The sequence below is a fragment of the Enhydra lutris genome, unplaced genomic scaffold (genome assembly GCF_002288905.1).
Source record: "Enhydra lutris kenyoni isolate GAN:26980312 unplaced genomic scaffold, ASM228890v2 scaffoldscaffold18, whole genome shotgun sequence".
Classification (NCBI taxonomy): domain Eukaryota; kingdom Metazoa; phylum Chordata; class Mammalia; order Carnivora; family Mustelidae; genus Enhydra; species Enhydra lutris.
Genome location: NW_019154102.1, coordinates 34,058,689 through 34,083,315, shown reverse-complemented (window position 1 = coordinate 34,083,315; position 24,627 = coordinate 34,058,689). Strand labels below are relative to the sequence as shown.

Below are 24,627 nucleotides of genomic sequence, written 5' to 3'. Positions count from 1 at the left end.
CTGCTACCTGCAGCCAAGGACACCCCCTGACTGCTAATCCAGGTGAGATCCTTCCCGCCAGCCCCAAGCCTTCGTTTGCAGCTGTCCACAGGATTTATCAGCCTGATGGCCCAACAGAACTCTGGACTCAGCAGAACCAAACTGCTCTTACTGTGGAGGGAAAAGGCATGCTGTGGGCAGAAGAAATGGAAGCTTCCATCCTTGTGACCTCTCTCTAGAGCACTCCACCATCTTCCCTGTCACTTGAACTGTCTTCCCTCCTGGGTGCCAAGCACCTCTGATCCATCCCAAGCCCTGCTGATGCTGCAGCCCAAGCCCTTCCTCTCCCCCTCCCCTCACCCCTGGCTGCCGCCATCTTTGCTGTGGCACATAGGATTTGCAGCTGAGAACCCTGTGCTGGCTCCCCACCAGCCTCCCATCTCAGGCTCGGCCGTCGCTCTTCTGCTAGCTATGCTCCTTTCCCTGCAATTGTCCTGCACGTTTCTTGACCCCTCTTGAATGACCTTCTGTGGTCTTGCATGCATTGACCTGCTGACCTAGTGGCCTGTCTTAGGCCAGGTTTGGTAGAAGCAGAGCCTGAAACAAGACTTCAGGGGCCCCTGGTTCACTGAAGTGGCTGCCAGGAGAAAGGGCACCAGGTTGGGGTTGGGTAGGAAGACAAGGAGAGATGCTGAACAAATCTGTGCTCCCAGCTGATCCCTCAGAGAGTGCTGGAGCTTAAATCGTCCTCCCAGAGTGATCCCGCCTAGAGGCCAGAGGGTTAGCCTTTTGTACCCCTCAGCTGTGGGGCAGATCTGCTGAGTGGGGGCTGATGTGTGCTGTTAGCAGCCAGCACTCACAGCCCGGATCTGACACCAGCCCTTGGATGCCCAACAGGACCACGATATTGCCTTAACTCCTGCCTGCAACCCTACCCCCATCCCAGGCCGTACTTTCTCAGCTATACCCAGTCATTTGCTGTTCCCCAAATTAACCAGGTCTTTGTGCTTTGCTCATTCCCTTTCTTCTGCCCACAGTGTGCCTCTTCCCTCCCCACCCAGCTCCTCTTTGCTGTGCCCTCCACTTGTGCTGGGCCTTCTCCTGGGCACTGTGACACATCCCGTGTTTTTGCACCCCAAAGCGGGCTTCTCCCCAGTCGCAGGCTTCCTGCCTTGTCTTCTGTTCTTCTTTAGCAAGTAGAAGTCTTCATCTAAAACACAAAACCCCGAACACTATTTGAGTAACTATTTTCTCAGCTTTCCCTGGATGGTATATAACTAGTACCGGTCTAGTTGAAGGAGAAGTAAATTTATTTCATACTGTGGATGTCTTAGGGCCTCTCTTGGACCTCGTGGGCAGCGCTGGCTGATGGGCTGGGTGTTCTGTCGATCCTCAAGCCATACTTCCAACTGCTTCCTGGGCCTCTCTGTCTAGTTCTTTATCACCTCATAGTAATCACATCACCGCAAATCTTAAAATTGACTTCCGTCGCTGTCTTCCCAGAACTGGGATGCAGCTTTCTGTTTGCACACTTCTTACCGCTGATAGTCTTCCTTTCATCATTTCTCAGTAGAGCTCTGTCCTGTTCCTTCCTCCCATTCCTCACCAGGGCAAGGCATGGGCTCCCCTTTCATCCGGACAGCAGCAAGCGTCCAGTACCCTGCTTCTCTGTTCTGGGCGGCAGCCTAGCAGGCAGCAGGCTGGTGTTCCTCCTCTGCTGCAGTGAAGTCCTCTGCTCTCAGACACCTCCTACCTTCCCAGGCATGCTCTTTCAGCTGCCATATTCACATCGGAGCTGTACCTGTTCGCCTTCCCAGGCAGCCCACCACGGCCACGTTGGCTTCCTCACTGCCTTCTCAAGTTCAGATTTTTGTTTCTAACAGTCTATGCTTCATCAGGCCTTCATTATTAGAAACCAAACACCCTTCATATACATGCATATCTACCGTTTCTAAGCATCCCCAGGTGGAAGGGCATGGACTTAGAGGTGAAGAGATGTGGGTCTGAATTCTCATCCCCTTCTCCAGGCGTGACCTTTGGCAGGTTAAATGCACAGCAGTCCAGTGAAGTAAGTATTGGTGGGATTTAGTGACATCCTGCCTAGCTTTTCTCCCAGTAAATATGAATGCCCTGTCCACTCTTGTACCAGTAATTATATAGGTAAGTTGGCAGTTCCTCCTGTCCTGCTTGGTGGTGCCTATTCTACTCTTGCCTTGAATCGCTAATTCTTAATTCGGAAAATGTTAATGCCATTTCTACAAATGGACTGAAAGCATGGACCTTGGCCCTTAACCCATTGGGACCTTAACAAGGATTATTTCTTCATCAGGCATACGAGCATTTGAGAAGAATATGTTATGCTTTTGTGTGTGAGTAGAAATACATAATTTTGAAAGCCAAGTCTTTTCTGCATAAAGATGGCTAGCAAAGCTGTGACGTGAAGGCTCTCACCCTGGCAGTCTGAGTGAGAAGAGGGTCAAACCTAGGAGCCCTGGGGCCCTAGCACTTGGAGGAGATGGTAGGAAAAGAGCTACCATGAAGGAGATGGGGAAGGAGGACAGGATGATGCCATAGGACGGAAGAAGATAGGCAAGCCATTGGTGATGGCCTGCCAACAAAAGGCCTTGGAGGAATGCCTGAAACCACCATCACTTCTGAAACTCTCATAAGAAACTGAGTATTTATTCAGTAAATATGTACTAGATGCCTATTATGAGCCTCTTAACATCCTAGGCACTGTGAATTCAGTGATGAGTGAAGGGAAGATCCCTGTCTCCATGCCATCCATATTCTGGTTGGGGGGACAAGAGACAAAAGGAAAACTTTATAAATAACATGTGTCATGATAGTGAGTGTTGCAAAGGAAAAATTAAGCATGCATCTAGGAATCGTTACTTAGGTGGTTTTGGTAAGTAGGGCATGTCTAGTAGTAGTTTATCATTCTAAACTAAGCATTCTTCACATTAGGTAATGTGTTGAACAGATGGAGGGTCCAGATCACCAAAGTGAATGCAGAGTTGGCGGGGGTGGGTGGGCAGGTGGGGGTGAGGAGAGCTTTAGCGGAGGGTAAATGTTTGGGACACCTTGCTTCTCCAGCTCAGGCTGCAGATGCCAGGCCGGGCAGGTGAGTGTGAGCCCTCTGAAGCTCTAAGAGGGCCTCTGTCACCCTTCGTTCATCCACTGATGTCACTCAGCAGTTTTTTGAAGCCCTCTGATGTTCAGGTCGAGCTGGGTGTGAGGCTCGCACACACAGAATGGCAGGGGGAGGGAGCTCAGTGCCTGCTCCTCAGACAGCTGGACTCGCTGAGTGTCAATGTTCTTCAGTTTGCTTCTCCATAAATATATACTTTTACCAGCTCAGCACACTGCCCCCAAATACAGAAACTTAGTTTTGAGTTTTTCGCCTTTAACTGCTTTATTTATGAGATATTGTGCCTAACACACTAAAAAGATGCTTCAGGTTCCTAAGAATATTTTTTGTTGAGTGGTTTTCAGATTTCTTTTCATCATAGCGTACGGACCCTCCTCCCCCACCCCCATGAAAATGGCTTTAAGCTTTCAGAAATAAAAGTAGCAACACACAGAATTCAGGTAGTATAAGAAGAATGTGAAATGGAAAGTGAACTTACCCACAATTGCTGATAGCAATTGTTGATAACTTCTCAATATCTTTATACCTATATGTACTTACAGATATATAAACAGTCTTCTCCTGCATTCTGATCGTTTTGTTAACTAAAAGTATAATTACTCTTGGATTAATGGTGCACCATTATGCAGTTGTTAACAAAACACACCCATGGCTTAACATTTGTGTACCTGAACCTTTAATGCAACCCGTCCTCCACCGAATTCTTAATTTCTTCTTAAATTTAATTTAATTCTTAATTTCGTCTTAAAGATGAAAGAAGTGAATGAACAGTGTGGGTGTTGCGCAAGACTATGAACTGGTAAATCCCAGGTTCTCTGAGGGAGCGTCTCAACGCCACTTACCTAGCTGTATGTCAGCTGTAAGTTCGTGGAGATGACCCAGGTTGGCCCTCCATTTGTGATGGCTGTGGAGCATAGAATCCACATGGTCTCTTGTAAATCAGAAGAATACCTTCCATGCTCAAGTAGGAGGATTTGATGAAACTCGGTGGGAAGTCAGATTCTCTTAGCTTGAATGGAAACATCCTAGAACATGATTCTACCTATATGTCTATATATTTTTATAAAACCACTTTTTTTCTTACAGTATCTTTCTGTGTCAATAAATATATGTACCCGGGGCGCCTGGGTGGCTCAGTTGGTTAGGCGGCTGCCTTCAGCTCAGGTCCTGGGATCAAGCCCCGCATGGGGCTTCCCTCCTCAGTGGGGAGTCTGCTTCTCCCTCTGCTCATGCACTCTCTCTAACTCACTCTCTCTCAAATAAATAAATAAAATCTTTTTTTAAAAAAGTGTGTACCTGGTACTTCAATAGTACTTCTCAAACTTTCATCATATGGCTCCCCTGATTTAGCAGATCTGGGGGGCCAGAGACTCTGCATTTCACACGCTCCCAGGTGGTGCTGAGGCTGTGGTCCCAGATTCCACAGATTCTGCAATGATCATTTATCAACAGATTCCCTGTTGTTGGACATTGTAGATGTTTCTGTAGAGCTTATACTTTATTCTTTACTATTATAATTTTGTTAACTTTTTTTTCAGTTTTTGTCTTAGATATTTTTGGAGGATGCTTATCTTGTTTGAAGACAGGTCATGGGCATGCAATGTACATTCCATCCATGCGAGATGTTTCCTAAGGACCTGCTATGTGCCAAGCTCTGTCCTAGATCTTGGGGATACAAAGGTGAACAGAGTTCTGGCCCTGCAGCTCATCCTCCAGGTACTTGCAGAAGAATGATAGAAGAAACCTAAGATATACACAGACAGTGTTAGCTCATTGCTGTCAACAAAGATGCGGAAGTGTCTGGGGATAGCCATAGTGTTGAAAAATGATCTTCACAGGGGAGAAGGGTTTAAAGATGAAAAGTGGTTCACCAGGCAGATTGTTGGGATTCCCACTGGAATTCCATCATGTGCAAAGGCACTGAGGTAGCATTCTGGCACATCCAGGCTTCTAACAGTATTTTTTTGTGGCCAGAGTGTGACAGGTTTGTCACTGGAAGTCATAAAACCTGAGACGAGCTGGAAACCATTCAACAGATACATATTTTAGAAAGATGGCTCTGAGGGGAGAGAATCAAGATGGATTCCAGGGACTTGACCACTGGAGGAATGTCATTGGGCATCAGAAGTTCAAGGAAGGGGACGCCTGGGTGGCTCAGTGGGTTAAGCCTCTGCCTTCGGCTCAGGTCATGATCCCAGGGTGCTGGGATCGAGCCCCGCATCGGGCTCTCTGCTCAGCGGGGAGCCTGCTTCCTCCTCTCTCTCTGCCTGCCTCTCTGCCTACTTGTGATCTCTGTCTCTGTCCAATAAATAAATAAAATCTTAAAAAAAAAAAAGTTCAAGGAGGTATGAGCGAGAGCCTCTGGAGATTGACTGGGGCTGGGAATGAAAGTTAGAAGCCTGAGTTGAAAACCTCTGTGACAGAGGTTTTCAGCTTGGATGGCTGAGTGGATGGCACAGCTTCCAAATGATGTAAGGAATAGAGGAAAATGCCAGGTTCTCCTTCATAATGTCTGAGGTGAAGACAGCAGGTAGGTTGTCGGACACATAGTCTGAACTTAGGTGAGAGGTCCGCACAGAGATAGGGGTTTAGAGGGGGTCTCTCCCTTGAGGTGGTGAGGGAAAGGCAGGTGGTGAAGCCTTGCAGTGAGTATTTGTGGGACGAGGGGAAGACTGGTGGTAGAGACCAGGACCCTTGAGTCATAAGATATATGTCTGGGATTTTAAAGGAAAGTTCAAGAGGTTTTAGAGGACGTGTTGGTGTAAGGTATCCCAGGCATGGTGTGCAGATGGAGTGAAGGAAGGTAGACAGGCTGAGAGTGGCTCGGCTCTCAAAGGGAGCAGGGCCAGTGAGGGGCCAGTTCGCCCTGAGCATTTAGAGGTTTTACAGGTTGAGAGAGGTCTTGGGGGAAAGCGAGGCTACTGGCCAGGACCAGACCCTGGGGGAGAGCATGGGGCTTCAGGAGGATGTTGCTTCTCTAGAAACACCAGGAAGGAAAATGGAACGGATGGAAAAAAGGACTCCATGATTGAGCTAGAGCCAAAACTGCGTCTGGAAATAAGGGTGACCAAAAGACATGAGCCTTAAAGCCCCAACAGATGAATCTTGTCAGATGAGAGTGGATGCCTGTAAGGTCCCTTTCTGTGTGATAATAGTAGCGACAACCAGCAGGTACACAGGACTTGTGATGGGTGACCCCTTTCCCCGCGTGAGTCCTGTGAGGTAGGTAATATGACCACCCCCATTTTACAGATGAGGAAACTGGGCTTGCAGGAGTGAGAGTGACTTGCCCCAGGCTTCCCCACTGGTAAGTGCAGGAGCTGAGCCCAGGCGTCAGGCTGCACATCCCGTGTTCTCACACTCCCTCTCCTGAGATCCTCTCCCGTGCGATTAGAAAAAACCCCAAAACAGCTGTTTTTGTTTTTAAGCATTTGCATGGATTGTATTGTGTGGCAGTGACAGTGAGAAGAAGAAGGGGTTCAGGATGGCAGACTCTGCTGCCCTCAGAGCCCCTCCCTTCCTTGAACAATCCCACTTGGTGGCAGGGGAGCACCATCTGCCGTGGCAGTCAGTGCCCAGCAGGAAACCTGAAACCACGGATGTGCTTAGGGCAGGGAGGACTTTCATGCAGGGGATTGATGGCAAAGACGGTAGCAGGCTGGAAAATTCAAGTGAGAAAGAAATGTTAGCCAGGGGCGCCTGGGTGGCTCAGTTGGTTGAGCATCTGACTCTTGCTTTCGGCTCAGGTCATGATCTCAGGGCCATGAGATCAAGCCCCTCGTTGCGCTCAGTGCTCAGCTTGGGGTCTGCGTGAGATTCTCCCTCTTCCTCTGCCCCTCTGCCTGTTCTCTCTCTCTCTCTCTCTTTCAAATAAATACATAAATAAAATCTTTTAAAAAGAGGTGTAGAAGTGTTAGCCAGAGATCAGGAAGCTTCTGTCACCCAGGGCTGAAGCTTGTACTTGTCACAAAGCTGTTGGAGGTGCCTTCACTTCTCCTGAGTAGAAACTGAGGATGCTAGATGCCCACCGATGCCGCTGGAGTCACATGTAGTCACCCTCTCTTGCCTGTGCCTGTCACCGTCCCTGCCAGAGGCTGCGCTCTATCAGGGGACAGGAAGGGCTGCTTCTCTCCTGTCTTGCTGTCTTCTACCAGGAGGCCCCACAGTCACAGCTCATCAGGAAGTGGGTGGGCCAGTCCCAGGAAGGGAATTTCACAGGCTTACTCGGGATGGCGCTGTCCAGCACAGCAGAGACAGGCAGAGGCAGAGATGGGCTCCTCTCTGACACTGCAGTCACTGTTTACTGGAGGTCCGCCTTGGGGTGAATGGCATGTCATTCTGGCTGGAAAAACAGACATCTTAGAAACTGTATATGTACTGGTTGTGGGTCGCCTGCTAGTTCCTACCAGTTGGCTGGCCACGTGTTAAAGTACCCCACAGTTATGGTGTTTGAACATTTCTAGGTCTCAGTTGTTCTTCAGCAAGGGCTTGCTAGTGAGGTCCTTGGCACTGCTTCTTGAAACTATTCAGAAGGTGCACATCTAGGAAAATTCTTGCTACACAGGTAGAATTGGAGTTGAGGGAGAGGTTGTTTCCAGTAGCAAGAACATTAACTACTTGAACATCAATTTGGTAAAAGATTTTTTTCAAAGGAAATGACACAACTTGAATGGAAATCAAGTGTGTAATGACATATACAACTGCCTCTTGGCTGAAAGACTGTAGTAAAGATATTGTTTCTTAATATATACATTTATCATAATAGCATACTCTGATAGGTGCCTACATTAGCCAAGCTATGGCTTCACTTTTAATTAACAATTGTTTAAATAAGACAGCGGTTTTTCTCCAACTTCTGAGAGCCCCGAGGCAGGCAGCCCAAGGTAGAATGGCGGCTCTGTCCTTGGGATTGCTTGGGGACCCAGGCCCCTACTCTGCTGTTCTTCCACCATCCATTGGTGGTATGCTGTCTGTGTGGCCCAGAGTGGCTCCCCCTGTGTCAGTATTTCAGCCAGCAGGAAAAGAAGCAAACTTGGAAGTTGTACACGTCACTTTTGCTCATCCCGTTGCCTAGGACTTAATCATGAGGCCGTACCTAGTTCCAAGGGAGGCTGGGAAATATAGTCTTTTTGCTGGGAGGCTGCCCTCCTAGCTAAGGGGGAAACTTATACAGGGGTGGACATACTGATTTCTACTACAACACCCCCTAGAATATTATTTAGAAATTGAAAACTTGAGAACACAACAAATTCAAAAGGATGAATAGGCAGGTATACTCAAAAACATATAATTTTTTAAAGAAAAATATCTTTTAAAATTGCCATTTTTTTCCTTAATGTAACACTTTTGTTCAGTTTCTATTGTGACACTTCCTCTTTAAACTTTTATTTCTTATAGAAAACTTCAAATGTACAAAATCGTGAGAATATTGCATAATGAGCCCCAGGTACCCGGTGCCGAGCTTTGACAATCAGTTTAAAGCTAGCGTTGCCTTAGCCATTCCCCCACGAGCACTCTTATCCCCTTCCTGACTTTTTTGAAGCAGATCCGCTGTTCCATCTGTAAATAGTTCTGCATGCACCTCCAAAAGGTAAAGGCTCTTGAAAAAACATTAGACTTTTTATTTGGCGATACCTGTAGTTTCATGTGCAGTTGTAGAAAATACAGAGATCCCATGTACCCCTTACTAGTCTCCCCCACTGGCAGCATCTTGCTAAACCATAGTACAACATCTAGGATGTGGATGGGGATACAGTCGAGACACAGAATATCTCCATCATCACAAGCATCCAGCCATACTCAGCCCACCCCTCCACAACTCCTGACAGCTACTAATCTGTTCTCCATTTCTGTAATTTTGACATTTCAAGAGTTTCACATACATGGAATCATGCTGTGCGCAAACTTTTAGTCTCGGCTTGGCTCAGTTGCCTTAGATTCACTTGGGTTGTTGGGGGTATCACAAGTTCATTCTTGTTTATTGCTGAGTAGTATTCCCTGCTCTGGCCATGTCGCCTAAAGGCTTTTTATAAACATGACCTGCCTGACTCTCCCTCCTTTCCCTGCCCCTGGCTTCTGCTCTTTTCACAGCAATGCCCAGTGAGTATAACTGTGTGAAACTGAGAAGTGATCGCTCGAGACCCTCTCTGCAATGGTACTCCCGAGCTCAGAACAAGATGAGAAGACCCAACTTGATACTTAAAGACATCCTCAAGTAAGTATGAGCCCTCGGGCCTTGAGAATCCCTCTGGCCAGGTCCACTGTGGGGAGCTGGGAGAAGAGTGCAGTGGGACCCGAAGGCTGGCTCTCATACTTGCTCAGAGAAGGTCATATAAAGGCACATTCAGTGCAGGTTCCATACACAGATGTCTGGGTTTATGCATCTGGCTGTCCTTGAGAGGGCAGTGTCAGCCAGGGAGTGCCCAGGCTCTGTCCCTGAGCCTCAGTGACCGAGAGAGCAGCTCCTACGTGCACAGTGCTCTCAGTATTATGTAATGAAGGAGGGCTTTCCCCCTTAGCTGTTTCAAGTTAATCTAAAAATACAGTTAATTGAAGTCCCCTACAGGATTTTGGAGAGCCTTAAATATTGAACACTAAAAAAGATGACAGGTGTTTCAGGCAGGTCACCCTTATATCCTGATAAGTGGTAGAATTGGTAAGGAAGGGATTCGGAGGTTGCATTTGGTAGCAGCCAAACCAAGTTGAAAATCACCCTTTCGGGGCACCTGGGTGGCTCAGTTGGCTAAGCGTCTGCCTTCAGCTCAGGTCAGGATCCTGGGGTGCTGGCATTGAGCTCTGCCTCAGGCTTCCTGCTCAGTGGAGTCTGCTTCTCCCTCCCCTTCTCCCTCTGCCCTTGCCCCCACCCCATCCCCCATCTTCTCTCTCATTCTCGCTCTCAAATAAATAAAATCCTTTTTTAAAAAAAGGGGGAAAAAAGAAAGGAAATCACCCTCTTGAAAATATCCCTAATTTAGGAGGTGTAGGAGGAGGAAGGTGGAAAAAGGAAATGTACATTAATATTTTCCATCTCCTTCTGTCTCCTTCTGTCATCATCCCGTATTTACTGAGGCCTGACATGCCCAGCACTGTGTGGGACACCAGCCCTTGGCAGTGAACGAGGTCCTCCTGGGCCCACGCTGCACACAGTGTGGGCATGACAGACTCATGACCAGGCATTCCAGTGCAGTGTCCTCAGCGGTGTAGGTACAGGGCCTGCTTTTAACACACTGTTGTTCCTTCCTTCCTCATTTGTATGTTCGTAATCAAGATAAGGGAATTGTTATATGCATCAAGGTAGTACCTTTTCAGGGGAGGGGAGCTGGGGAGAATAAAGGTAATACTACATTCACAACATCTGAAATTCAAAAGATATTAAAAGTACTCAGTAAAATATCCTATCTTTCCTGCCCCCCGCTTAAAGGTAACCAATATTACCAGTCTTGTGTACATAAGAAATTGTGTGTGTGTGTGTGTGTGTGTGTGTGTGTGTGTGTGTGTGTTACTCTCCCCCTGCTTTTACACAGATGGTAGCATCCTATTCACTTAACATGGTACTCCATCACAGGGGAAAATTAGGGTGCTTGTCCAGGTTTTCACTTCCTAGAAATACTTTCCTTCATCATCCTCCTTACATATTAAGAAATATTTAGCATCTATTGGGTATAGTATATTGTGCTAGATGCTGTATTTTTAAATTGCCCCTTCATTAGAAAAGAGATCATTTCCCCATTAAGGTTATTCCTCATTTGTGTTACTTTCTCAGTAACACAAATTATTTAAAACAATGGTTCCTAAACTTAGGTTTAAATTTTTTTTTTTAACCTTTAGTTTATCAGTGTCACTTAGGGAGCTTATTAAAAATGAGGTTTCTAGGGGTATATGGGTGGCTCAGTCAGTTGGGTGTCTGACTCTTGGTTTTGTCTCAGGTTGTGATCTCATGGGTGATGGGATTGAGCCACATATCGGGCTCCACAGCCCGTGGGGAGTCTGCTTGAGATGCTCTCTCTCTCCCTCCTCCGCCCCCCACTTGCACTCCCACTCTCCAAATTAATAAATAAATACATAATCTTTTTTAAAAAAAGATTTCTAGAACCAGGATTCGACTCAATTCTTTTCTCCTAATCCTATGTGTGTATGTGTGTGCATGTGTATATTTTAAACTGTATAATAATATGAGTTTGTTGGATCTTTAAAAGCAGTTTTTGTAGATGGTCTTAAGGATGACTGGTGGTACTTTTTCACTTCAGTTAGCCTCATTTCTGGGTAGAATCTTTAGAGCAATAATTGAATAGATTATTTATTTTGTTTTCTTATTTTTTTTAAGGCTCCCAGTATTTCCCCCTATTTTTAAAAATTATGGTAAAGTAGCCATAACATAGTATTTACCATCTGAACCATTTCTATACAGTTCAGTGATAGTAATACATTCACAAGGTATGCAGCCCTCGCCCATCCACCTGCAGAACTCTTTGCATCTTGTAAAACCAACACTCTCTACCCGTTAAGCACTGACTCCCTTGCTTCCCCTCTCCCTGGCCCCCTGGCAGCCCCCATTCTACTTTTTGTCTCTGTGGTTTTTGAGTCTGTGCTTCATGTAAGTGGAATCATACAGTATTGGAAAGACTGACAGTATTTTAAAGTGGCGAAAAATCGAAGCTGAGTTTCTATAGCTCAAAAGCTATTACCTGGTTTTATAAAGTCCAGTGGTCTACAGTGTGATTCATATTTTTGCATAAAAATGTTTTCTCTGTATTACAACAAAAACAATCATAAATGACTATTTTTCTTGTCAGGAAAGTAAGAAGTGGTGCCTTAAGTTGACCACAAAGTTCACCTTAAAGGCTGTCTTTCTATGTTACCTAGCAGGCAAGCTCAGTCTGGGGTAGGTTTTCCCTTATTTCACATGATTTCTCTTGGTTTTCCTGTAACTGCATCATTATACCTAATTGATTTTTTTTCCAGGTGTACATTGCTTGTGTTTGGAGTGTGGATCCTTTATATTCTCAAGTTAAATTATACTACTGAAGAATGTGACATGAAAAAAATGCATTATGTGGACCCGGACCGTGTAAAGGTTAGATATACCATTGGTGTGGTTTGAATTAAAATATTTCCAAGCTTATACTTAACCAGAAATATCATCTCTAAAGGGTTATAAATAAGTCCTCAGGAAAGTTATAAATGGAAGGGAAACACTTCATCTTAGCACTCCAAAATCAGAAACAACCCCTCTCCCCCCAGCAAAACAAATAACCTACCCACCCACCCCCCAGTATTCTTCCCCCATGCACTGAAGTCGTTGGGGGGGGTGGTGAGTTGCCTTTTGACCCCCTCTAAGGCACCTGCCGTGGGGCTAGTTTCTGTGACGTTGCCAGCACACACGTCCTTAGAACCGGGGGCAAGTTCTCTCAGAATCACGTCATTCCTGGGTTTTATTTTCATTTTAATGATTTCACACTGTGTTTCAAGCTTTTTCATTTCAATTTATATTTATTTTTCTAAATCAGTTGACCTAGTAAATGCTAACTTCACGGATTATCCGAGTGGTTAGATGATGCAATAATGTTCCATCCTGGATGAAAGAGGAGATGCTCTGAAGTCAGGTAGGAAGGCAATAAGGAGACCAACGTGTGTGGGCGCTTTACTGTCATCACAACGAAGACATGTCCCTGTATTCTCACCCTCTGACAGATGAAGGCTGGGAGCTTAAGATGCTTGCCCAAGTTCACATCTAGTGAACTTTAGTTTACTAAAGTTTAGTAAAGCAGTTCAGTTAACCAGTTTAGTTAACCAGTTCAGTTCATCATCATAGTTTAGTGTGCACTATCTAACTGTTCTAAAAGTGCTTCAGTGATATAACTGCATTTAACCCTCATAATGGGAACTGTCCTGACCTCCCAGCTGAGGCGATGGAAGGGCAGGGAGAGTAAGCGGCCTGTTTAAGGTTACCTTCACCAGACACATGAAAAAATGTTCATCATCACTAGCCATCAGGGAGATTCAAATCAAAACCACATTGAGATACCACCTTACACCAGTTAGAATGGCCAAAATTAGCAAGACAGGAAACAACATGTGTTGGAGAGGATGTGGAGAAAGGGGAACCCTCTTATACTGTTGGTGGGAATGCAAGTTGGTGCAGCCACTTTGGAGAACAGTGTGGAGATTCCTCAAGAAATTAAAAACAGAGCTTCCCTATGACCCTGCAATTGCACTACTGGGTATTTACCCCAAAGATATAGATGTAGTGAAAAGAAGGGCCATCTGTACCTCAATGTTTATAGCAGCAATGGCCACGGTCGCCAAACTGTGGAAAGAACCAAGATGCCCTTCAACGGACGGATGGATAAGGAAGATGTGGTCCATATATACAATGGAGTATTATGCCTCCATCAGAAAGGATGAGTACCCAACTTTTGTAGCAACATGGACAGGACTGGAAGAGATTATGCTGAGTGAAATAAGTCAAGCAGAGAGAGTCAATTATCATATGGTTTCACTTATTTATGGAGCATAACAAATAACATGGAGGACATGGGGAGATGGAGAGGAGAAGGGAGTTGAGGGAAATTGGAAGGGGAGGTGAACCATGAGAGACTATGGACTCTGAAAAACAACCTGAGGGTTTTGAAGGGGTGGGGGTGGGAGGTTGGGGGAACCAGGTGGTGGGTATTGGGGAGGGCACAGATTGCATGGAGCACTGGGTGTGGTGCAAAAACAATGCATACTGTTACACTGAAAAGAAATTTAAAAAAAAAAAAAGGTTACCTTCACCGGCCAGCGGTGGAGTCGGGCCTTGGACTCAGCAGTGCCCCTCAGAGTCCGAGCTCCTGCTGGCTGCTCTCTGCCCTGGTAGGGGAGGTCCACAGAAAGGAGCCAGAAGTTACAGGTAGGCTGATGCAGAGAGGTGGGACCTTGAATTTCTGACCTAGTTTCGAGTCTGAATGCCACTTAGTCAAAGACAAGACCTTGGGCAAAGTTACTTAATTGTTTTGAGTCCCAGTTTTCTCAGCGCTGAAATGTGGACAACAACATGTGTGGGACAGGACAGTCCCCAAAGTTGAATAAGATGATGTGCACGGAGCTCTTCTTCTAGTCTGGGTTTTTAGTCATGCATTTTTTCTTCCATCTTTTTATCCTGCAAAGTGCCTGTCCTGTTCCGTGAGACAGGCACGGAGAAACAAGAAAACAAGAAGACCGTGACTAATAAATGCGTGGTGTGGCTCTGAGGAGCCGTGGTGTGTCTCAGAGCCTGCTGTCCCGAGCTGGGCTGTCCCCGGAGGCTGGCCGACTCTCTCCATCCCACCAGCATCAGCTTGTCCATGCTGCTGGGCCAGGACGTGTCCTCTGCCTTAGCTTGGGCCTCCCGCCTCCCTCTCCGGCTGGCCTTGCAGATGTCCTGATAGCCATGAACTCCTCTTTGCTTCCTCGCTGTGCTTGTCCACGTTCTCTTTGTGGCCTCTTTCTCCCATCCGTTTAATTAGTCACGCTGTGGACTATCTGACTGACTGCAAAGATAATCACTCTCGAGACTGGGTTAATTGAGGAGAGACGGGAGCGCTGGCATGCCGGGGTCCGATGCCCCATTTCACAAGTACGAGATGGAGAAGACGTGCTGTAGCAGCAGCTGCAGTGAAATCTACTTCACAGCTTTAGGGCCTGTTCCGTGGCTGCACACAGCTGCTCCCTGCACATTGCTTTAATAGACCAGGGATGGTCTGCCTGTCGTCGTCCCTGCAGAGCTCCGACAAGTGCTCTGATCATTATGCCTATTACTCCGTAAGTTTCCCCAAGGAGTCCTAATGACTTCTGAGGATGACCAGAGAAGAGACTCGAGACCAAGTCCCTGAGGAACCTCTGAAGGGATGGGAATGTTCGTGTAGCCAGAAGGACAGAAGGCTTGCACATGGCAGCTATAGGCCTCCGGGACGGGCAGCTCTGCTCAGGTGGCCTTAATGGCAGCGGTGCGGATCCAGAGATGGCAGTCAAGCAGAAAGGACAAGGATGTGATGGCCTGAGGCGTCCGAAGATGGGATTAATGGGCCGCCTTTGTGGCACATCTCTGGAGCTCTTGAAGCAAAGCTGGATAACAGTTTGGTCCTGTAGATAGAATTCAGGCATCAGACAATTCGTGGTTCGTGGGCTTTTCTGATCCCTTGCAACCCCGAGCGTCTTTGGTTCTCTGTAATTTTATCAGTACCAGGCTGGAAAGAATCAGCAGGTCTCTTCCCTGCTCTCAGTGCTGGTCCCCGACTCAGTGCCTTTGACACAGAACCTCAACTGTACGCTGAGACTCCTCTGAAACTTCCCAGACTCCATTTGACATAGTAGTTTTCGTAAGCATTTTGTTGTCTCATCTAAAGTAGAAATGATTCGCAAACGTGGATGGTGTTTATAAAAGTAGACAGTTTCTGGGATTCCGGGAATAGGAATAATGCTCCAGGTGCCCTTTGACATCCTCTGCTGTCACCTGTCGCCCCAGGTTCATGTCTCCTTACCTGCCTTTCTGCATCCAGGCATGCCCTACTATAGTGGTAGTAGTATTTCCAAAAATTGAATCTGATATAGTGCTTCCCAGTTTCAAACTCTGACTTGCTCCCATTACCTTTAATATCAATTCCCGAGTCTGGTCTTAGGGGTCTTTGTGCCTTGGTTCCTGCCAGTCTCTTCAGCCTCCTTTTGCTGCCCCATGTCCCAGCCCTGCCTGTTCCAGGCACTAAATCCCCTCACTGTCCCTTGATTCTTCCTCTTTTTGGTTTTGATTTGGATTTCCCTGGTAACTAATGACGAGCCTCTTTTTTGTTTGCTCATTGGCCATTTGTATGTCTTCTAAGGAGAAATGTCCATTCAAGCTCTTTGGCCAGTCCTTCATTGGGTTATTTGTCTTTATATTACTGAGTTGTAAGACTTCTCTAAAAATTCTGCCTACTAGTCCGTTCATCAGATAATATGGCTTGTGAGTATTTTCTCCCATTTTGTGAATTGTCTTTTCATTTTCTTGCTGGTGTCATTTTCAGCACAAAAGTTTTCTTTCTTTCTTTCTTTCTTTCTTTCTTTCTTTCTTTCTTTCTTTCTTTTTTAAGCACAAAAGTTTCTAATTTTGATGAGGTCCAGTTTATTTTTCCTTTTGTTCCTTGTGCTTTTGATGTCATATCTAAGAAATCCATTTCCTAAGCCTGTGTTTTCTTCTGCAAGTTTTATAATGAAGTTTTAGCTCTTAAATGTAGGTCTTTAATTTATTCCGAGTTTGTATATGGTGTGAGGTTGGGGTCCAGCCTTTTTCTTTTGAATGTAGATAATGATGTTTTTCTGGCACCATTTGTCGAGAAGACTTTCCCCGAAGTTTTAACTGTGTTTTAACTGTGTTCGTTCTAACTTCTCTGCCTGGAGCTCTTCCCTCCCTTGGCCTCTCTGCTCCTTATCTTTTACAGGAACTCTTAGCTCTGAAGTTACCTTATCTAAGAAGTCTTATCTGATCAGCCTTCTCTGTCTTCTGGAAATGCCTTTATACCTTAATCCTAACACTTACACTGTAGAATTTTAACTGTCTTTCCCACTTGTCCTTTAAGCAAGCCCTGGGAGGTGGGGATTGTGTACTAACATTTTGTGTTAAGGAATATGTACTTAGGTATATTCAACTCCAGAGAGAGGGGAAATATTACTGAACCATGGTGTGGTGCCTGATCTCTGAACTTCAATGGAATAGAAAATCCACAGTTAAATAACAGGCAATCCAGTAATGTACATTAAGTTTGATATCCCTTTAAGGAACAGGTTAGATAGTTTCTGTTCAACTCCTCATATCCACCAGTGGCTAGTAGACAGAAAAAAAAAAAAAAAATCTCACCATCCCTTTTCCCCTAAACCATGATTAGGAGTCCTCCATTTAGCTGATGGCACCAGTTTCAAAACCTAAGTTCACTGCAGGGCCAATAACAACCTGTCAGGGCTCCCAGGGCCCTGCCCTGATTGGCTGCTGTGAGGATTCCTTACCAATCCCTGACAAGGGCATTGGGAGTATCTGATGGGCATTGGGAGTATCTGAGGTCAGCCTCCCAGGCCCCACCGCCTACCTGGAGAAAGGGTGTTAGCTTCCCACACAAAACCACAGTTACCTAAGAAGGAGCAGGGAAATGGAGACCCGGTAGGCAGCCCACAGGGACGGCTACATCAACCCAGTTCTAAATCTAAAAGATCATTATTTTTTCCAGTTACAAAAGTAACACCAAAACTTCAAATAATACAGAAATGAATAAAGTAGAAAGTTCTCTATAGTTATGGAGAAAGATGAAAGACTCAGGGGGTAGTTATAAAAGTGCAACGTGTTTCTGAAAGCCTTGGTCAGTTCAGAAATTAATAAAGTAGAAAGGGAAGGCCTGCTATGACCATGGTGGAATTAGGGGTGTTTTTTAATTTTTTTACTTGAGACTCTTTTTTATAGGTTTTTCACATTGTTGACACTGTCAGAATGCCCCACTTTTCACAGTGGTCCTGACAGGTTGTCCTGCTTCATTCCAGGCCAAGGGAGCAGTGTGTGCAGAAAGCATGTGCCCCCCAAGGCTTTGCAGATTAGACGTACAGCTGGAGTTGGATATGACTGAGGATTGGGGTGGGGGAACAGCAGGGTAGAAGACTGAAAATGAGCCAGAACCAAAGAGGGAAAGGCCTTGAGTGCCACACTGAGCCAGTTCCAAATTTGATATCAGATCATGTTTCACTAAAGCAAAATCAAAAACCCTCTCTCAAGTCCCCAGAGTAGAGGAAGTGGTCCTGGTGTTCTGAATGGCTGTGAGGTGGGGTGAGCTCCCTACAAAGAAAACCGTGTCTCCAGGATGTTGGTGGGGTTTGGTCCTTCCCACTGAGAGCGAGTAGACAAATTTGAATTGTTAGGGATGTAGGTTAGCAGAAGATGGTCTCAAAGCCATGAGGCCCCGTTGGCTCTGTTGAGGATACTCTGCAGCCTGCCGTGTTCGGGGGCCCTGCTGACCCTTGTTTCTGAGCATGGTCTGGTTGTGCTGGCCCCGGCCTGTGTTAGTACAGCAGCAGAAGTGTGGCCATGGTGGTCATGGGTTTTGTCTTTTCTATTTAAAGATGCCCCTGAACATGCCATTTCTTTAAAAAGACTGACGGTGGTCCCTGTCAGGATTTGGACACTTTGAAAGCACATTGCAGATGTGAAATTGCATTTAAAAGTTGTTTGAGGAGAGACGAGGGCGCATTCCTGTCCGTCTAGGTTTGGGCCGTATGGTTGCAACAGTTTGAACTAGGCCCTCTCTCTTCTCAGAGAGCTAAAAACCACACACCACCCGGGGACTGCATTTTCTGCTGTGTAGTTAATTATGGCCAAATTTACTTCTCTCTGACTCTGCAGATCTACACTCATGTAGCTAAGGTAAGCAGAGTGACCTGGGCTGAGTTTTTAGTCCAGGTGTCTGCACCTCTAGACCGCTTTTTTCCTCTCCTCAGTGTTGGCCCCTTACCCCAGACCATCCTTGATTATCGAAGATGAGGGAACTGAAGCCTTGACCTAGGGCTGGATGCTTTAGTCAAGGTTACACTGCTGGCTCATAGATCTAGAACTGTATCTAGCATCCAGATCTTCTGATGGTTTTTTCCTAACCATTTACTGTGACAAAATATACACAGCATAAGATTTACTCCTCTTAAGCATACAGTTTGATAGCATCCATGCATTTACACGGTTACATCACCTTCACCCCAGTCCAATTCTAGAACATTCTGTCACCTGAGTGAGTTTGCTCACCTGTTCTCTGTCCGCACCCTCAGCAACCAGTCCCCGGCTGCCACTGACTGCTTGAGTTGTAACTGTGGTGTTCTTTCTGTGGCTTGGTTATTCAGATTTTGCCCTGCTGGTAGCCAGTGGAAGGTTCCAGATGGCTAACTTGAACGTGAGTTCAGTGGGGCAGTGGCTTTGCCCATGGTTGCTGTTCTGTGATGATACTCCAGTCTTCACATGTAATGTCGGGGGCACAGAGTGGCCTGGTGAGGAGGAGAGAAGGTCCAGCTTTTCCAGGCAGGAACTGAAAGTTTCATGAGGTAACTCATGGCTTACATTCAGATGGTTTGTGGCTGAGTTGGACTCCCACCGAGTTTGGTTAGCTCCAGCCCCCAAACTCTGCTTCAGCCTCAGTGCTGTGCCCTGTCCCAGATGTAAAGAAAGAAAAGAGAACATTGCCTTTTACGAAGAATTATGCCATTTACTTATATTTTTGAGAAGTATTGTCCTCAAAAGTATGCAGTAGAAACAAAAGTGGAGACTTTGCTGAGGAAAATTACTTTAACTTTTTTAAACACCCTTCAATGAATTTTCACATCATGGTCTCCTGTGGCAGATGGCCACCTCACTGACAACTGGAACTACCAGCTCTTTGTTTAGTCTTAATTGTGGGCGGCCAGTGAGCTCAGCCTGGAAGACTTGTAAAAACCGAAGCCCTCGTTTCCATGCCTTGGTTTGAGAGGAGTGGGAGTTCCTGTATCTTTGCGAGAGTCTCCAGTTCTCTGCACCCCCCCTGTGACCCTCACCCTGGATGATTGCCACCCAGACCTCTCCACGTCCTTCCTCTCTGGCCTGCTTTGGCTCCCAGCTTTGGAGCTTTCTGTAGCGGGAGGAAGAGGAAGGTCACAGTCCTTTCCTTGTCATGGCTCCTCGAGGCACGCTTCTCCTCCCCAGGCTTTCCTTGGCTGCACCTTGAAGCATGGAGGAGGCAAGAGAGAGGCTGGACCAGCTTCTCATTAGAAGAAACGATCCCCAGGGCTTTCTCAGGGCTTCTAACACGTCTCTAGATGAGATGAAACAGAAGGAGAAAAAGAACTGCTGTCATTGTAGATGTTTCCAGTGGCCTTTCGAACATTTATTCTTCCTGGGATTGTTGTGTTGCAAGCCGCCGTGAGAGTTACGGTCAGAGGGTGCTTACCAAGCCTTATGCTCTTCTCCTAGCCTAGAAAATTAAATTTGAAGCCTGAAATGGAGCTCTTTGCCAGAATGGAAATGGAATGAAATTTCCCTCCTTCCAAATGAAACTTCTAAAGAGGAAATTTGGCAGCCCAGGAGAGCCGAGCCCAGGTTCCTGGCGCAGTCACCTACTGCTTTTTCCAGTCATGCGCCGATCACGGAGCTGCTCTGTGTTCCTCCGGGTCCTTCTCAGATGCTCATTTCTGTCCTCGGAGATCTTCAACAGCAGATGCTTGACATGTCATTCTACAGTGAAGGATTCAGCCTCTTGTTCTCTAAGACTTGCTGTTTGTAACCTTCAGGCCTCTAGTCTCGAGACAGACGTGTGTCCTGTGGGTGGCCCTCTGTTTACCCTGCCCCCGCTGACAGGGTGGCGAGTCTCTGCGGGCTGCGGAGTGACGTGGGCTGGGCCTTCCTTGCTGGTGCTGCTCGGGGTCACGACTGGTCCTTGCACAGCTTTCCCGCTGATACTCATGAAGATGCCAATTTGTATCTAATCTCTTAGTCTCAGTGGTGGTGTTTGTCTGCTGCTCTATGTAGACAGAGGCTATGGTTTTAGGCATCTGGGAAGTCATCAGACCAGGTTAGCGCACCAGCACAGCCCTCTTACTGGTTATGCCACCTTGAGCCCACAGAGTGAGAGGCTAATGACCATATTGTAAGGTGTGGGAGAGTCAGTAATGGGAGACCATGACCGTGACCATGTGTAGTGTCTGCAGCATCTTCTGTGCCCAGAGAATATCAGTTCCCCTTTCCAGAAACGGGACCGCGTCCTCAAGATGCAGACTGTGTGCTCTTCCCAGGTACTGATAACTCTTTGAAGCTGTAACACAAAAAGGGAGGAGCAGGGGGCCTTCTGCTATAATAAGATAGGTGTTTTCCTCCAAAAATATTTGTTATATAGGAACCAGACAATAAAACTAATAAAACTTTGAGGAAAAACATAGTTGGGGCATATATTTAAAACAATATGCAACAATAATCATTCTCATAATAGTATAGACACAGTTTAGAAAACACATTCAATCCTAAAAATAAATACCCCAGGAACTCTGGGACTTCATACACCCATGCACGCATGCGTGGGCATGTGAGTGTGTGGGTGTGTGTGTGTAAGTGTGTGATAGTAGCCTGGCGGGAGGAGGGGAAAGGCAGGGCCAAGGCTACTGAATGTGGAGAAAAGGACAAAAGGCACAGTGGTGAGGGGGAGAACTTCCCACCAAGTGGTTGCGAGGCAGCATCTGGCTAGATTGAGGCAGGAGGAAGCCCTGGGGTGAGTGGGCCTTTGGACCATGTCCCGTCACAGGGTGCTTCGTTCAGCTAGGCGACTGTACTTGGTCTTCAGCGGTCATTCCTTATGAAGGCAAAGCATTAACGTGCAGGGAAATTCATGTACAAAACCAAGACCACTTCTATGTTGACATGACATTGTGCCCTGATTACATTTAGAATAACTTGCATTCCAGACTCTATGAAGCTCATTGCCCAACTGATAAATCAGCCTGTTTCTCTTCCTGCTAGATAAGAGCCTGAAATATAAAATTTTATCAAATTGTGGTTAAAAAAAAAACATAAAACTTACCATCTCAACCGTTTTTTAACGTCCAGTTCGGCCCTGTTAAGTGTGTTCACATTGCCATGGAGTGGATTTCTAGCAGCTTGCAGAATCGAAACTGTGGACCCATCAAACAGCATTTCCCCATTTGCCCCTTCCCCCCCAGTCCCTGATAACCATCATTCTACTTTCTGTTTCTACAAATTCTGGTACTTTAGAGACCTTATGTAAGTGGAATCAGACAATCCTTTTGTGACTGGTTTATTTCACTTAGTATAATGTTCTCAAGGTTCATCCCTGTGGTAGCATGTGCCAGGTTTTATAAAACATGAGATGCTTCAAAGTATGTTATCTCACCCCAAATTAATTTGGGGAGCTAGCTTGGGCTAGGGGTGGGAGGTGGGGGTACGAGGACATGCTTTCCTTATATAACGAAGTAAGGATTCTTGTTGAGGTTAGCTCCCTGTCCTGTGACCCTCCCAGGTTATTTCTTTATGTCTCTGAGCATCAGTTAACTCTCAAAAGCAGATGTTTTGTGCTGAAAGACAGAAATCAACAGGGAGCTCTGTCAGACATCACAGGACACAGTGTGAAAGAGGATATTTCCAATGCCTGAGAGGTTTTCCCAACTCAGACTGATGCAATTTCATTCCAGAGAGCTCAGAAGTACGCTCAGCAAGTCTTGCGAAAGGAGTGCCGACCCAAGTTCGCGAAGAAGTCCATGGCCCGGTTGTTTGAGCACAGGTACAGCCCAGATTTACCACCTTTCGTGAAGGAGGTCCCCAAGGTGAACGAAGCCGAGTACAAGTATGATCCACCTTTTGGTTTCCGGAAGTTCTCCAGTCAAGTCCAGACCCTCTTGGAGATACTGCCTGAGCATGACCTGCCTGAACACTTGCGAGCCAAGAGCTGTAGGCGTTGTGTGGTTATTGGAAGTGGCGGAATCCTCCATGGACTAGCGCTGGGCCATGCCCTGAACCAGTTCGATGTCGTGATAAGGTACATGTGCTCACCTCCAGGGTCCACCTCACTGCTGTTGGTTCGTGTCGCACCAGCAACAGGGAGGGATGCAGGGAGCACCGCCAGTCCCTGCCCGCATGGGGCTTACTGCCCGAGAAATGATGGATGCCCCACACTATGCCACACTGACCCTAATTTGGCAGGACCTTTGCAGAGGAGGTGAGGTTTGGAAGGCTGGGTAGATTCAGAAGGAAGCCTGAGCAGATTCAGAAGGAAGCCTGAGCTAGGCAGGACCAAGAAGGGGCGCACAGTGTGGGGGATGAGTTGGTAAGATGCCTGGCTTTGGGGAGCAGGGTTGCGTATGGGTGCATCCTGCAAGGCAGGGCTGGTGGGGACCTAGGAAGCACACGGTCTGAACTCCACTCATCCTAGATTCTTTCTGGTTTCGCTGGCTAAAAATTGTTTTCCTTGTAAAAGGAAAATATGTTCATTCTTGAAGATTAAAAAAATCTAGGGCGCCTGGGTGGCTCAGTGGGTTAGGCCGCTGCCTTCGGCTCAGGTCATGATCTCAGGGTCCTGGGATCGAGTCCCGCGTCGGGCTCTCTGCTCGGCAGGGAGCCTGCTTCCCTCTCTCTCTGCCTGCCTCTCTGTCTACTTGTGGTCTCTCTCTGTCAAATAAATAAATAAAATCTTTAAAAAAAAAAAAAAAATCTAGAAAAAGGTAAGGAAGAAAATAACCCCTCGGAGCCCAGATAACCAACCATTATGAATTTGCTGTGTTTTTTCCACTTTCGTTCTATAGACAGACTAATGAGTACATTTATATTCTTATCAAATGGTTTGCTTTTTTAATATAATAATGAACAGTTTCTGAGGCCATTAAATAGTTCTTGGAAAATTAACTCTTCCAAGTGCTTAATATTCCTTTAAATGAGACTATCGTAAGCAATTCAGCAGTTCTCCTATTGTGGGATATTTTGAATTTTTCAGTTTCTTTGTTATTGTGAAAATGCCTTACATAGCTCAAACTTAAGTCTTTATCTCTGATTATTTCCTTGGAAATAATTCTAAGAATTTTTAGAATCATTAGCTTAAAGATGCTTGGATGTTTTTAAGGCTCTTGAGATGTCGTAATAAATTCTATCTGAAGGATGCGCCGAACCAGGAGTTCAGTGCCCGCTGGGTCTTCATCAGATTTGCTGAGCCCGAGTGTGTGAGTTTGACTGAAGGCAGGAAAGGCTAGGGCTGGGGGTTTCGAGGTTGTGGTTAACACATTCAGTGTGTGGGCCTGTTGTGAGGCAGAGAAAGTGGAAATGGACACTAATGCATTTTCAAGGGGTATACTGAAAAAGTAAATTATGGGACTTTCTGGCAGCTTGCTGGTTAACATCAGAGGACAGCCGGATTTCTAGTCTGGGGGGTCTTAGGCATTAGTGGAACTGCTGTCAGGAATGGGAGTAGTTGGGGAAAATCTCTGGTTAGTGAGGAGGATGACAAGATCTATTTCAGATATTTTGAGCCTAAACGTGGTATGTTCACATAATGCCTTTGTCCCCAGTAGCTGTGATTTCAGGCAAGTTTCCTACCTGTCTTGGGACTCTGTTTCCTCATCTGGAGGCAGTAACAGTACGCACCTTCTAGCCTCACCATGAAGACAACATGAGTTCATAGACGTAAAGCACTTAGAACTTAGTGTAAAGCATTTAATGCTGGGCATGGGCTAATTGCTCAATAAATGGTAGCACCTATTTTTGGAGAATGTGTACGAAGGTAGGGGGGCACAAGAAGAGGGGGCAGGGGCCGTAGGGTGTTTGTAGAAAGAACCAGACTCTGTTGAGAGCCAAGAGATGGAGGAAATGGGTAAAAGCCTGGTTTAAAGGCAAAAGGGTTGGGGTAGGCCCCAGTGGTCAGAAAGCAGGCATGGCGTAAGGAGAGGGAGTAGGAGTGGGGTTGGGCTTTGAGGACTGTAAAGGTTGGGGTAAAGAAGGCGGTAACCGCTGCCTTGCACCA

The 24,627-nt window shown here is 46.3% G+C and overlaps 1 protein-coding gene across 1 annotated transcript in view; it reads left to right on the top strand.

Annotated features, from left to right (window-relative positions):
- Positions 1-24,627, top strand: part of LOC111148102 (ST3 beta-galactoside alpha-2,3-sialyltransferase 5) — a 48,819-nt gene that overhangs the window by 15,247 nt on the left and 8,945 nt on the right. Inside the window, exons 2-4 of the mRNA XM_022504507.1 lie at positions 9,221-9,344; positions 12,092-12,203; positions 22,313-22,656. Coding sequence (XP_022360215.1) covers positions 9,221-9,344; positions 12,092-12,203; positions 22,313-22,656 — 580 coding nt within the window. The remainder of the gene's footprint in view (positions 1-9,220; positions 9,345-12,091; positions 12,204-22,312; positions 22,657-24,627) is intronic.